This window comes from Vespa mandarinia, chromosome 1 (assembly GCF_050613455.1).
Source record: "Vespa mandarinia isolate Hongniang chromosome 1, ASM5061345v1, whole genome shotgun sequence".
In the NCBI taxonomy this organism is placed as follows: Eukaryota; Metazoa; Arthropoda; class Insecta; order Hymenoptera; family Vespidae; genus Vespa; species Vespa mandarinia.
The window spans coordinates 5854149-5869882 of NC_140810.1; the positions used below are offsets into that span (position 1 = coordinate 5854149).

A 15734-nucleotide genomic window follows, 5' to 3' on the forward strand; every position below is an offset into this window, starting at 1 on the left:
CGGCGTCGTACGCGCGACTGCCGTACAAACGACGCCAGGCGTCAGCCAGTGCGTCGCCATCTCGCGACTCCTACCGATACTTTTGTCTCTTTTTAACTTTTTCTCTCTTTCTCTCTCGTGCCCTTACTGTATTTAATACATCTCCTACGATACATGTTATCAGTAAATATCTTCTGTTATGTTTTCTATTTTCTGTTTTCTCTCTATCTCTCTCTGTCTCTCTCTCTCTCTCTCTCTCTCTCTTCTTCGAAAGTTAAAATTTCGTTATGAAAGCAGTGTTTCATACATTTTATCTATCGAATACGTTGTATATTATTTTTTATTGATCCTCTTATTTTATTTTATTTCGTTTTTTTCATTTGTATAGCGCAGCTCTATTTCATATAAAAAAGTATATATGTATGTATATATTTTTTTAATTAAATATGAAACAAAACAGCTTATTATATATTTAATCTGAGAATTTAAGGTAGATTATATTTTATTATTATTTTATATATATATATATATATTTTATTAAGTTTATATTTTGTTTACTTACGAAATAATCACATTTCTTCACGAAAAGTGATTATTTCGAATTTTTTTCTTACCACTTGAGAGATTACGATTCACGTATAGAATTTCTAAAAAGAGATTGCTGACGTTTTGATCTCTCTTTGATCTCCGTTTCCATTCCGACACTTCGGATTAATACACGTCGCTACGCATTATATAACTTTAAATTCAAGGTACATTAAACGCGAAGGATTCATTCCGAACGAAAGAGACGACAGTAAGAAATAAAGTCGGATGTTGAATACGTAATAAGAACTGATCTCTCTTTGCATTATCTTGCAGACGCTTTTATATATATATATATATATATATATATATATATATATATATATATAGCTCGGATTTTCTCAGTACTCTAATTGTAAGTATACAAAAAATGTAGAGAAAGGAAATCCCTTCGAAGAAAAACATGATAGAAATATTAAATAATTTCATCATTACAGTATTAATTTATATGCTCTGGGAATACTGTTCCTTCGATATTTTATGAATGTAAGATATATGAAGAAAATATAGATTTAAAGAATACTATTACTAAACTAGTAGATAAGACTTTGTTAATCACTGATATTAAAAATTTTTGTAACAATACGATGCATTTAAAGAATTACTGATCTATGAATAACGAGTAAAACTTTACGTATAACTTTTACTAAGTTCTTCGCTATTAACCATATTCGCCATTGGTGGATATTACAATAGTTACTATTTGAAAGGAAATGAATTTATTAATACTTTTATACTCCGAAATCATTCAGATAATAACTTATTGTTATTATTATTTTTATTATTATTATTATTTTCTTTTTTTTTTTTTATTATTATTTTTATTATCGTATATTACTGTGATCGTCATTGTGTAAGAGTATTAAACCAAGCCATATACACGCCACAACAAGATCCTCTTTATGTCTGTTTATGTTCTTCACTTCTTACAAGCACTTTCTTGAACCCCCACAAACTCTTTAGAATAAACCCATCTCTTCCTTTAATATTTTTTTTTTTTGATCCGAGAATTTGTATTGCATTTCAAAATCTTCTCTTGCCACTTAAAAATCAATTACTTTTACGGAATCACAGCAACACGATAAAAGTACACATTTCAATGTAAAATTTCCCATTATTGTGATGTTTGGAGATGAACTTATATTGCTTCCTGTTTATACTTGAACACAGTACTTAATATTCCTAATTAAAATAAAATTTTTAATGAAATTTTTCGTGAAAATTTCATTGAAAAATTTTTATAAAAACTTTATCTCAAATAATTAAATCAAATCAAAAGATGTTTCTTTTTATAGTCATTTTTATTAAACAATAAAATATGCCTGATATCTGTTTTATTTTTATCATAATGTTATCGATTGATTGTTGATTGTTGATCAAAAAAGAAAAAGAAAAGAAATGATCAAGTCAGTATCTTTGTCGGAACGTGCATGTTAACGAATTAGTCACGGCCGGAGGAGCATTCACGATGTACGATAGGAATGATTGGCACATCGAAAGCGGACGTGACGTTTTCGTAGCGATAAAAGCGGTTTCCTCTTCTTTCGTTCGTTTACAAGGCGATAATTATAGCTCAACAACGAGAAACAAATGCATCTTTCCACTTCTTCGACTTTCTCTTTATCTTTCTTTATTACTCGTTAAGCTCGTTCATTCATCCGACCTCGTCCATTCATCTTTATATTCAAACGATGAACTTTGGCATTCGAATTACCGCGACACGGTCAGTGCAAGGGTACGCTTCGATCGATTGCACTACGCAAACGTGTGATAACGACAGACACTTTGTAGAAACAATTTTCTCTCTGTAATATTATCGCATATAGATAAGAAATATAATTAGATTCGAATAAATTAGTGAATCGAATAATTTACAACATGTGTGTATGTGTTTCAACATTAAAACAATATGTTAATTATATCTATTAATAAAGTTTATCGAAAAACATCTGTTCGAACAAAAAAAAAAAAAAGAAAAAAAAGGGAAAAAGAGAAAAAGAGAAAGAGAAAAAAAGAATCGTGTAATAAAATCTGTTGAAAAATATATTTGAAAAATATCGATCTATCTAACCATTTATCATGGCCCAAAAAAATATTCATTTAACGACCAGACGAATTACTAAAACTCATTTGAAATACACTTTAATGAATCATAAGGCAAGTGACCAAATTTACCAGTCACCGTCGTCGAATTTCATGGACGAATTAAACGTTAGGAATCGAATAAATTACCACGCCCATTTACTGTGAGTCAAATTGCTAAAGAGGTCACGCGAAGAAATCAAAAGGTATTCGGGTTGGTTAGCATTAATGAGACGCGTTTCGACGTTAGGAAGAAAACGAAGACGACGACGTTACTAAGTGACAGTGAAACGTATCGACTTGCGACATCTTCGACTGTATGTTTAAATTCGATCGAACGACCGATCACTTTTAAAACTTTCTCACGAGTCGATTACATCTGATCGATAATTCATCGAATAAATATTTATAACGAACGAATAATTAACAATCACTTTTATCGATTTTCTTTCTCCATTTAATGGAATTTTATTGATAAATAAATATCGAAATATTTTTTTATCATGTCAATACTCCGATCATTCTTTTTATAAACTATATATAAATCCGATTTGAAATGATCGGTGTATCGTAGGAAATTCGAGGATTATTAACAACCATGCACGTTAACACAGTCGAGTGATCATGAATCGATTGCACATTGATATGGATTCAAACAGTATATGCATAGTAATCCCTTTGTCGTCAATCCCGAGTTTCACGAATCGTAAGCCTTGCTGTATATCTAAAGATCGTTCGAATGGTTCTAAGTTGTCGAATTCGATTGGATCTGTATAATACCATAGTCCTTTAGATTTTATCCATTTCACTGTTATAACGTTATGTTATTAATGTTCAGGCAATCATATTTTTCTAATACTGTATACGCTATACACGTGAAAATTTAATTGTTACATATATTGAATAAATTTAATCTTTCTATTACTATAACAAACATCAAATTTGTGCAAAGTATAAATTTCAATTTAAAATACAGTCTGAAGATAGTAAATAAAAAATATTTTATTCTATCGAGGAACACCAACGTCGTCGACTTTCTCATTTCGAATATTCCAATGGATTATACAAGATTGAATCTGATGTCAAACGGGCAGACAAGCGTCTCACGTACCTATAAATGATCGTTTCATATTATCCAATTTTTTTTTTTATTTCCTTAGAATAACCCTGACGAGACAAATTCGATAATGATAATAATAATAATAATGATGATTATAACAATAATCTTGATAACGATAATGATTTGATTTTCTGATGTGTTTTTTAGAAAATAGTCATAAAGAAAAAATGAAAAAGATAATAAAATACTTTCTGTAAACATGTTAAATTAATTCAATCACAATGATCTAACTACGGGCCATTAAAAGTTATTGGGATTATAGACAAATGTTTTTTTTTTTTTTTCTTGCTTATTAATCCAAATTGCAACGAAACAGAATATTGGCAAACATTCTATAGTGCATAGGAATACAGTCAATATTGAATACGATGAGAACACGCGAACACGTTCGAAATGCGTAGTGAACATCGATTCATCGTAGATTCGCTACTAGACTCGAACCTTTTCCATAGGAACTGAGAACTATTTCAAAGGCTATGGCGGCTGCGAATTCACGTTAATTGAAATTGTAAAGTGGCCGAACGAGGAAACTCACCAGTTTGCCCACCTGTGCCTCTGTAATTAAACTTCGTATTAAGCGCACAGACGAAACCTTTGGTATTTTACATCGTATAAAATCCGTTAACAAGGTGAGACAAAATGTCACGTAAGTATTAAATATTTGATAAAGGAACATGACAAAGATTATAATTAAAAGTGAATAAAAAAACTAAGGAAGAATTCGATAAAAAATATGATTATATATATATATATATATATATATATATATATACGCATACGTGTGTGTGTTTTTAAATTTAAAGGGAAAAGTAAATGATTTTATAAAAATAAATGTTACCTTTTTCATTATAATGATAGCTGCAAACTTCCAACGAGATAGTATACTAAAGAGATATGTAATTTCACGACTAAGATTGTAAATAATAATTATTTTCATTAGTTAATAATTAATACTAATTGATTCCCAATGAACGTTGAAATATCATTTAATTCTGTAGAAGAAATTATTTGAAATAATTATAATCATTGAAAGTTTTACCGACCGTAGATATAGAAACTCCCTTGATAATGTTGACTTACATTATATGTTTGAAAGTTGAAAGACGTTTTAATAATATATTCATAATATTACTAAATAAAGCATTTAATCAATACACTCTTCTATTATCATTTTGTGTGCTATAATTACATCATAAATTTATTGTTTAATATTACTGAAAAAGAATGTTCTGTATGAACATCTTATGGTACTTTAATATAAAAAAGTAAAACTACATTATCTGATATCGATACAATACCAATCTAGCTTATCGACCATTGTTAAATACTTTCATTCAAAAATATAAAAATTACTTATCTTTATAATAGTCAAATATATATCTATTGATATACATATATACAATATTGTATCAATGAAATCTGGTATCAATTAATGAGTATTTAACTTCCGGAATTTTGTTTTTCCATTCTTTTCATGCGTTGCAAAATTTTCTTATGCTTTAATCCATTTATATGTGAATTCCATTGCAATTCACCAATGAATATTCTTTCACAAATCTGAAACAAATAATAATAAAATAAGAAATCCTGATTAATTATGAAATCAATAAAAATTAAAGATGTCTACTCACTTCGCAATAATGTTGCACTTCATTACTGCTATCAGTACTTTTCTGATTCTCGACATTTTCATTAATAGGTTTTTCTTCTGGTTTTTCGCCTCGTAATATCGTAGAAATTATTGAGACAGCTTTATCAAAAACATTAGATTTCCATTGAGTCAAATCGGTGCAGTCCAATACATACAATGGTGGTACCTGATATATACATGATATACATATATATATATACATACATACATACATACATACATACATACATGCATGTGAATATAGAAATATAAGAATATAAAAAACATAAACTTAATGTATAAAATACATATATCGTGTACCTGTCTATCGGTTCGACGCAATAAGCGATTCCTAATCCATTTTTGTTGATTTTTAGCATATCTTCTTGTAACCATTTTCAAATCCTCGAGACCTTGTTTAAGTAGCTTCTCTGCCTAAAACAAATATTCGGAGAATTATAAGAGACGTTGCCTTACAAAAAGAGTTCAGTTAATGTCGTCGAGTTAATTTTTGAAGGTAGAAACAAAAAGAACGAGACAGAAAGAGGACGAGATAGAGAGAGAGAGGGGGGGGGGGTAAGGGCTCTATTAAAGAAATTTTCAAGAAAGAAGCAGCTGCCTACCAGCCTTACTACCAGTAATATTACTACTGCTTGCTTATCATCAGAAACAACCCGGATGAATTTTTCGATGACGGCACATAAACCGAGAATCACGCATGATTATACGTAGTCGCCGGCAGTCGAGCAGCTGCAACGGACATCATGTTGATGAAGATATGGACGCCAACGTCTTTTACCTACCTTCTCGCTTGCCCTCTCCTCTTCTGGTAATATGAGGTAATCGTGAAACTCTTTGAAGCCAATGCTCTGGAAGACGCCTTTCGTGTAATCAGGTGACCTGGAATATAAACATTTACTTCAATCCTGTTCGTTCTTTCTTCTTCCGTATCGTTTAATCATTTTTTTTTCTTTTTTCTTTATTTTCATTCTATTTCATTGTAAAGTTAAAATTTTAACTAATTAACTCATCGTTAAATTTATCCCTTATTGTTCTTTATCGTTAATAAATTACGGACGAATAAAACGAGATATTCTGTTCGACTTTTTGCTTTTTCTTTCTTTCTTTTTTTCTTTCTTTCTTTTTTCTATTTACTTTGACAATAATGATCTTTTATTCCTTTTCTACTTTTTATGGTTTCAACAAAATGAAATTTTGTTCTTATATTTTATATGCGGGTTATGCATCTGCGTTAATATCACAAATGATGAAGATAATGATTAATTTAAGCATCATCGTGCATTCTTGTAGACCTATTATGCTAACACCAATGCAACTTAAACCAGTTTATGCTAATCATGATACGAGTAATCTAATACATATATGTTGTGTATGTATATGTGTGTGTGTGTGTGTGTGTGTATATAAGACATTTCCCGTTGCTCGGTATGTTGTGTCTATGAACGAAACGGTCAACGAAATTCTTTGACCAAGACATCACAGCTAGTTTCTTGAACGTTTATTCTTTATTTAAAAAGCAATTTGTAAACGTGACGAATCATCGTCTCTTCGAAATTATTATTACAGTTTAAAAGAAATGAGCTTATGAACTTAATTTCAAATAAATCTGATTGAAGGAAAAGAAGTTACTTCTTTTACGGTTATACGCAATGAACTCGTACCCATTCACTGTAAAGGCCATCGTTTCAAAAAAGATGGATTGCATTTTGCACGGTCGTCGGCTTATCACGACACGATAGTGATAGTGAGCTCGAGGTCACGTTATATGTACACCAAGCTTACGTGGCGAGAAAATCCAATGCTAACGTAGTCCCGTCTCACTTGTCCACACACGTGTCAATACCAAATATGTAAGTATACCTGTACTTCTATGAAATTAGATTCTACGTTTATTCATTGAATATTAATGATATATTAAAAAGAAAGAAATAGAGAAATTATCTATGCGTGCATAACTTAAAATATACTTAATATTTTTAACAAAAGGATCGTTGTATTCATATATATTTTGGAATTTTTTTTTTTATACCATATAAGCATATGCATTATTTAACGAAGAAATGAAATCATCTAAAAATTAAATATCACTTTTATTGAATCATATTATTAATGAATAAAAGAAGAGAATGAAATAAAAATTCTTTGTCCGTTATCTCATTTCCATTGAGTTTTTACAATCTTGCCAGTCAGTCCTCTTTGGTGTGTAAAAAATTTGCTACAATGCAAACGATAATCCTGACAAATCTTTCCAATAATATCATCGATGATAGTAGTGATACTAGTAATATATATTGTTGTAGTAATAGTAGTATTGATCGTGTCGTCGTCATGACAGCGGTATTAGTAGTAGCAATTAAGATAACAATGTCACTAATCAGTGCGATGAATACGTAACTGTTCTAAAATAATTTTACTACTTGTTGCCAGGCAGTCACTGACTAATACGTAAAACCAATGTTCTTTTCTTTCTTTCTTTCTTTCTTTTTTTTTCTTTTTTTCTTTTTTTTTTTTTTTTTTTTAACTCGAAATACTTAGCAGAGTTATCGCATGGTCAAGCACGATTATGGAATAACATATTATACTACTTCGTTTTTATTGACACCTAATCTGAGTCGATATAACCGTTATCGTCAAAACTTTGAAGACGCTTGTAAAATCCGATTATTGAGAATTTGAAAAATGATTTTCCATTGACAATCGTAATAATTTTTTATGTAAAAAAAAAAAAAAAAATGAAAAAGAAAGAAACACTTCTTTTATCTAATAGATGAGAGATAAAGATAATTTACATACATACAAATTAACTTTCAATATTATATGATTTTATTGATATTAATATCATTTCGACGATCCACATAGTCGATACATTTCTGAGAGAGATTTAACGGAAGATCGAAGAGAGAGAGAGAGAGACAGACAGACGAATTCATAATCTCCACGTGTCAAGTTTCTTTATCAACATCTTATCTTGATCGTTGAGAGGATTGTAATTAAGAACCGTACGTTACAGGCAACGACGAAAGGTATCTCATTCGACATAAGAAACGAAAAAGATGTAAGAGGATGGAGTTCTCTCTCTTTCTCTCTCTCTCTCTCTCTCTTTCTCTCTCTCTTCGTCTTCATTGATTGACCCTATAATAATCAGAGAACTTAAGGTTATCACTTAAAATTGTCATGATTTTTTCTCCCATAAAAAGAACAAAGTTTACTAGGTTATCGATCGTACTCTAGAAGTCATTGATTATTTTTTTAACTTCCTCTCGTCTTCGTTCGAATTTATAGAATTTCGGAAGAATTATTACAAAAATAGAAATCGTCTGACACGAAAAAAAAAGGGAGATAGAGAGATAGAGGGAGGAGAGAGAGAGAGAGAGAGAGAGAGAGAGAGAGAGAAGAGTTTCGTACAACCACTAATTATAAGAAAACGAGGAAATATCTGGTTAATATCATTGATCAAGTGTACATTAACGTGCGTCGCGACAGTAAATGCGGCATTATACTAATTATTACTACCCGCGATCTGCACGCCATGTATTAATTATACTGTCCACAGTGCGGTAGGTTTAATGCTTCACGCTATGACGTCATATCCGGTATAATTCGAGCAGGTAGAAGAGAACAAGTCGAAGCAATGACGGAAATTTGCATAATACGAGACACGCTCATTGCAGAAATGTGGCGGAATATAAGGGGGTATAAATGGTTAGAAAACAGGCGGCAGGAAGGGTGGGAGTAATTCGATGCGTCGTAAAGAAACAGGATAAAAGAGGGGAAAAAATGGAAAATTTAAGAAAATGGTCGAGTTAATTAAAGATTTTTCGACATTGTTATTATTTCCTTCCCATATATATATCTTTCGTATATATGATAAATACACATATGAAAAATATATATTTACCCATACGTATAAATATACACATACGTATAAATAAAATATGCAATATCGAAATTACTAATTTTCGTTTATAATCCTACGTGAATGAGTATCGATAAAATTGATAGGATTGGTTCTTAATCCGAGGCGAAAGCAAATGATAAAACACGTGCTTATCGAGGCTTCACGAAATCGTAACGTTAATCCCGTTCGGCTTATATCGCCAGATTGCTCACATATGTCTCTTTCGTTTCGTCCTACTTTTTTCTTTGACTTACGTCGTATTAATAATATACTTATCTTTCATCGAAAATAACAAAATTCACGGACGAAAACATGTTTATATATGGCAACATAAAATACACGTTCCTTTTTTTTTTCTCTTAACATTGAACATTCGAGCTTTTACACATATTATTTGTTCGCCTTACCTCATTAATACTTTTCATTCTGAGAATATATTATACGATAATATCGATCGATAATTAGTTATTATGTCAATTACAGATATATTCCTATCGATTTATCTGCATTCCACAATCGGTAATCCTCGTCTAACGCTTTTCCCGCGCAGTCACCTTCGCTTTCTACGACGCGAACGATTGTTTGCGAAATTTATTACCCGGTAATAATAGAAAATGGCAAATCTAAGATTGCACCCATAATAAGCAGTATCTGACACACCTCCGACGACTTTTAACGCGAAAAATTAGCACGCTGATTACATATTTACTTTCTCCTTCGGCCATACTCGTTCTTTTGACTTTATCAATTCTATCCCTATTTTTAATGATTTTCACGTTACTCTTCTTAATTCTCCGTAAATTCAAAAACGATCAATAAACGCAAAAAATATTAAACATAAGACTATATAAACCGCACGTTCATCATAACTTTCATCATTGCCTAATTATTTTAAGGACGACTTTTGTTAGAAAAAAAAAAACCTTTTATATAGTTTTATCTTATTCATCGATATTTTATTTTAGAATGATGATGCTTAAATAAATTGAAAATATGAAAAAAATAAATAAATAAAGTCTACGTACATGTCACGAATATTTAATTTATTAAAAAAAAAAAAAAAAAAAAAAAAAGGAAAACAAAAAACAAAAAACAAAAAATCAAATAAACGAACAAAACGAAAAAAAAACTTGAACGTGCATGGTTACTGTCCTTGAAAAGTGAATGGCAAATTATATTGGAAAATAAATATTATAAACATTGTAAATAAAGTGTAATACCAATCACCATTAATCTCACTATACGTGTTAATGAAAACCGGCCATTACTCGAATTAATGACAAATGATCGATTATCAAAGGAAGGATGATAAAAGGGGACGATGCCCGTACGGTTTAATTCGCCTAAAATCATTGTATACATGTATCCTATATCTATAGATATGTACGTAGCTTGAGATATCGAAAGCAGTCGTTATATACGTAGCATTGCACGTGCCAAGCGCATACTGTCTGGAAATTGCACTGGCGCCAATTTGCATAGCCAGTGCAGCAGTGCGATGCGGTTCTACGGATGCGTATAAGCATACGCTACAGAATACACACGTACACATTCAAACTCGGTAGTCCTCGCGAACGCCTAAAGATATATCTACATAGTATATCTATGGAGAACGCGTATGAAATAATAGTAGAAACATATCCACGACAATAATTAGTGATAATTGTTGGTGGCACTAATTGTAAGCACTGATCGACTAATCGGAAAAACCAACTTACCGATAGCATTCTCTTATCAATGTTTAGATACGTAAAAGTTAACCGATTTCCGTTTCTTCCCCCCCCCTCTCTCTCTCTCTCTCACTCTCTCTCTCTTTAATCTTTTTTGTCTACTTTTCTAAACAGGCAAAAAAATTCAACAATGCGAACGATGAAAATTAATTCAGTTATCGTCAGATTTACATATATCACGATATGATACTAAAATAAAAGGAAAAGAAAAAATATATATATTTCACTTTTGTACTCGTCTATTTTTTTTTCTTCCTTTTTTTTTCTTCCTTTTTTTTTTTTTTTTTTTTTTTTTATAAATATGAATAATATTTGTAAAGATTATTATTTTCTTTTGTTAAGTCCTTCGATCTTACAAATTTATATTACTAATTACGTTCAAGTGCATATCTCTTACATATGAGAGAGAACGTTTTCGTATATAATATTCAAATATCAAAACTTATTATCCACATTATTAAATACGCCTTGTTCGAATATAAGATTAAAAAGAAAATATCGTTTAATTGTGTCGAATGAATGAAGAATGCTAAGAACGTTGTATCCATTCGTCCCCCTCTCTCTCTCTCTCTCTCTCTCTCTCATCATTTACGGTACGTCAAAATTTTCTCTCAGATATCTTCCGTTCTCCCGCGGTGTACCGTGCGAGCCGTAAACTTTACCTCGTTGAACGGCATTTACGATCACCTTGTATACACACGGATAAGATACAAGCGACGGTCCAGCAATAAACACGAACTCACAGTCGGGGCCTCGACTATTTGCATTACTCTGCTTTAACATTGTTATTATTGCTCACCTAATAACAAAGACTCTTATTCGTGGCTCACAATCAGAGTGAACAGTGGGAAAGAAAAAGAGAGAGAGAGAGAGAGAGTGAGAGAGAGAGAGAGAGAGAGAGAGAGAGAGAGAGAGAGAGAGAGAGAGAGTGAGAGAGAAAAATAAAAATAGCCGACCTAGATCTTTCTGATCAGTTATCGACGATTTTTTTTGTATCTCCTATTTTTTCTTTTCACAAGGCTTAAGGCAGAACGTATCGCATTAAATCGATTTGATATCGACTCTATCGCAATAGTCTGCTCAGCTATTCGTAATTCACTTAACGTTAAGCGTTAAGCCTTTATAAGCTGATTCTTCGTTTTCTTAGGTCACTCTTCTTCCAAACGGACGGACAACTACTAGAATACTCCTCTTTGTGTTATACCGGTCACATTCAAAACAGAGTCACATGGATTCGTTGTTCCGAACGATCCGAGACATTTATCGGAGATTTAACTGCGAAAACAGATTTTACTTTAGGTCCATTTATAAGATAAGAAAAAAAGGGAGAACGTAGAATCTTTTCTGAACTTTGACCATATCAGTGATCGTATTTTCTTTGCGAAATAGATAAACTAAGATTCTTTTTAAAAAGAATGATCGATTTATGAATTAACACAATGATAAATGATATATATATATATATATATATATATATATATATATATATATCATGGATACTTAACTTCACTAATTTTATTTTAAATATGTATATAAATATAATATATATTCACTTTCTTAATTAATTTGTGTGTCAAAGTTTACCAACGATTTTATTAATGCGTACTGATTATTTTTATCATTTCCCTTTTACGAAGAAAAAAAGAAAAGAAGAAAAAAAAAATAAATAAAATAAAAATTAAAAAAAAATTTTAAGAAAAAGAAAGAAAGAAAAAACCATGATGCATATTTAACATTCATACTGATCGATGTTGACTTGTTAATTTGTACAAAGTAAATTAACGAGTTGTTAAATAGAAATACGAGATGTACAACTAAAAGGGTTTGACAGGTTACGACAGATCAAACACAATTTAGACATTGTTTTTCCTTTCCATTTGTGAAGAGAGACGAACATCGTTTAACGAATGAAAAATCGTCAAGTTCTAGTCAAGTACGTAAGAATACTTCCTGGTATTTGCTAGTAGGTACTTCACTCGTGCAAGGTTCACGAAAAATTGTAGGAACGATAAGGAAGACGTTTCGTGCTGTGTTATCTGATTCTTGTGGAATTCGATGACGCGGTGTGAACGCAATGCTACCAGAGCTCCGATCTTTCTTAACATTTCTCGATCGTAAATAAACGATTCGGTCTTTTATATTTACTATTTCGTCGATTTAAATGATCGAGTTCGTCGAATATCATGAGAACTGACGTATTTACGAAAACATAATAGATACTTTCTTATCTGTCTAGAAATAAATCTTAAAATATGAAGATGTTCTAATATCATGTATTGTATAAATATAACATGTTTCACTTATATATTCTTATCTTCGAATAATTACATAATACATGTAATTAAGTATATTTTATACAATTTCTAAAATAACGGAGTGATAATACGTTGTTAATTTGATTGAAATTAAATCAAAAGTAACGTTACGAAGTATTTTTTCAGAAGTCTTCTTTATATTAAATATTAATTTAAACCAACGAGATGGACTTTTTTGTTGCAAAAGTATCAGTTATTATCCATAATCGTTTCTCGATAAGATTGACGATGTAATGTATAAAATAAACAATAAAGTATAATTCTAAATAATAATTCCTTTGACAAAATTTTTATTTTCTAAACAATATTTGGAAATAAAATAATTTTAACTCAGGAGGAATTTAATTTCGCGGTAACACCACGTAGACGATATCGTGTGAATATCTTTTATCATGTTTATATTATATACGTATACATATATACACACATACACATATAAAACGTGAGCGTGAGTGTTAATTTAATTTTTATCAAACGCTTGTATCTGTTAACAAAGGAGAGAAAAAAAAGAAAGGTGTCCGGTACAAAACGACGGGAAAGAAACTTTCTCCGTAGCAAGTATGCAGAAAGCGAGTACAATAAATTTCTCATAATGCAAATGATTTTCTAAGAAAGCCAACAACGCAAAGGGCAAAATGAAAATAATCGATCTTTTCGGTGGTATACCTTAATTGTTTACGAGGCCGAGCACGGGTCGAGCATTTCCAATATCTTTTTATTCCAACTCTCATTTTAATTCTCTCTCTCCTATTCTCTTTTTCTATTCCTTTTTCCTCTTTTTCTATTTCCTCTTCTTCTATTTCTTAAAAAAAATTCTTCAAATGTATGAGATAAATAGTTTCAATTTAAACGAGATTTAAACGAATTATTAATCAACTTTACAAGAAAATATTTACAAAAAATATTGCAGAAGTAAAGCTGATCAATCAGTTAAAGAGAAAATTGAAGATAACTAAAACATTACGTAGACATAAAATTAAAAAACTGTTGTACTTTCTTAATTTTTTAATTATTATCAAAGTCTTATATAATTCAATTTTTACGAGATAAAGACGTATTTCAAATTTATACGATATTTACATAAATTATTGATCTATTTTATTCAGAAAATATTTTGAAGGAAACATTGCAGAAGTCAAATCGATTAATCGATTTTAACGAACATAAAATAATACTAGAAACAAAAAAAAAAAAATCGACACCAAATATGTGTTTAGTGAATGTAAAAAATATAAAAAAAACTAACTAACATCTTGATTTTACTATTATTATTATTGACGATTAACAGCAAATCAGCGAATCGTTCCATTTTTATTACATCTATTATTAAATCTTGTATAATTTTCACTCGTAATATACTAAAAGAGTTCTAGTACTAGAAGCAGTAGTAGTAATAGTAGTAGTAGTAACCATTCCACGCAAACGCCTACCTCCTTTATTTTCTGTCCGACATCCGGTCGCTAGCGTACGCTCGCAATTTCCGGAAGCGAGTAAGGTGAGGAGTCTCTCTCTCTCTTTCTCTCTCTCTCTCTCTCTCTCTCTCTCTCTCTCTCTCTCTTTTTCTCTCTCTCTCTCTCTCTTTCTTTTTCTCCATTCACGCAGCAGCACCACCGTCGCTCGTATACAAATCGCAGCTCACGTGTTCCCCTCGTCGGTACGCCAAGTGGCACGCTCTCGTGACTTCGAAGAAATGATTTGCACGAGCGCGCCTCCACGAACTCCCACGCCTCCGAATAACTTTTTCGATCGTGCAACTTGCCTCATAAACGGAGGTGTACGTATGGACGTGCAAGAAAAAGAGAAAGAGAGAGAGAGAGAAAGAGAGAGGGTGGGAGGGAGGGAGAAAATGGCCTCACCCACTCGATTACGATGTATTCGATTATCATTTATATCGATAATCGAGATTATTATTAATTATAATTGATTAATTGAGAGATTAATTCAATTAAAATCATGGACAATGGATTTTATCATTTCCATATAAAACATTTTAAAGATTTTCAATTGGATTATATAATTAGTTACACAATTGGAGATATATAAAATTTTAATAATAATAATTATAATAATAATAATAATAATAATAATAATAATAATAATAATAATAATAATAATAATAATAATAATAATAATAATAATAATAATAATAATAATAATAATAATAATAAGATGAATTTAGTATAAATAATGTGAAATGATTAATACATTCGTCGTCAAATTCTGTATAATATTAAATGTATTTACAATTTGTTACACAATAAGTAAATTAAAAAATGATTTCAATAATATCGCGAATTGAAGAAATTTTGTCATTTAACACGATATAAAATAAATAAATAATATGACAAAAAATAACATGACAGTTTTAAAATAG

At 30.6% G+C, this 15734-nt stretch overlaps 1 protein-coding gene across 3 annotated transcripts in view; it reads right to left on the reverse strand.

Annotated features, from left to right (window-relative positions):
* Positions 1 to 4946: 4946 nt before the first annotated feature.
* LOC118444849 (tRNA dimethylallyltransferase) overlaps positions 4947 to 15734 on the reverse strand; it is a 103801-nt gene continuing 93013 nt past the window's right edge. Inside the window, exons 5-8 of one of the 3 annotated variants that reach the window (XM_085656485.1) lie at positions 6200 to 6296; positions 5718 to 5831; positions 5398 to 5583; positions 4947 to 5323 (exon numbers count right to left, since the gene is read on the reverse strand). In XM_085656485.1, coding sequence (XP_085512611.1) covers positions 5207 to 5323; positions 5398 to 5583; positions 5718 to 5831; positions 6200 to 6296 — 514 coding nt within the window. In that variant the 3' untranslated portion in view covers positions 4947 to 5206. The remainder of the gene's footprint in view (positions 5324 to 5397; positions 5584 to 5717; positions 5832 to 6199; positions 6297 to 15734) is intronic. The other 2 variants (XM_085656488.1, XM_085656483.1) reach the window with 2 other exon arrangements.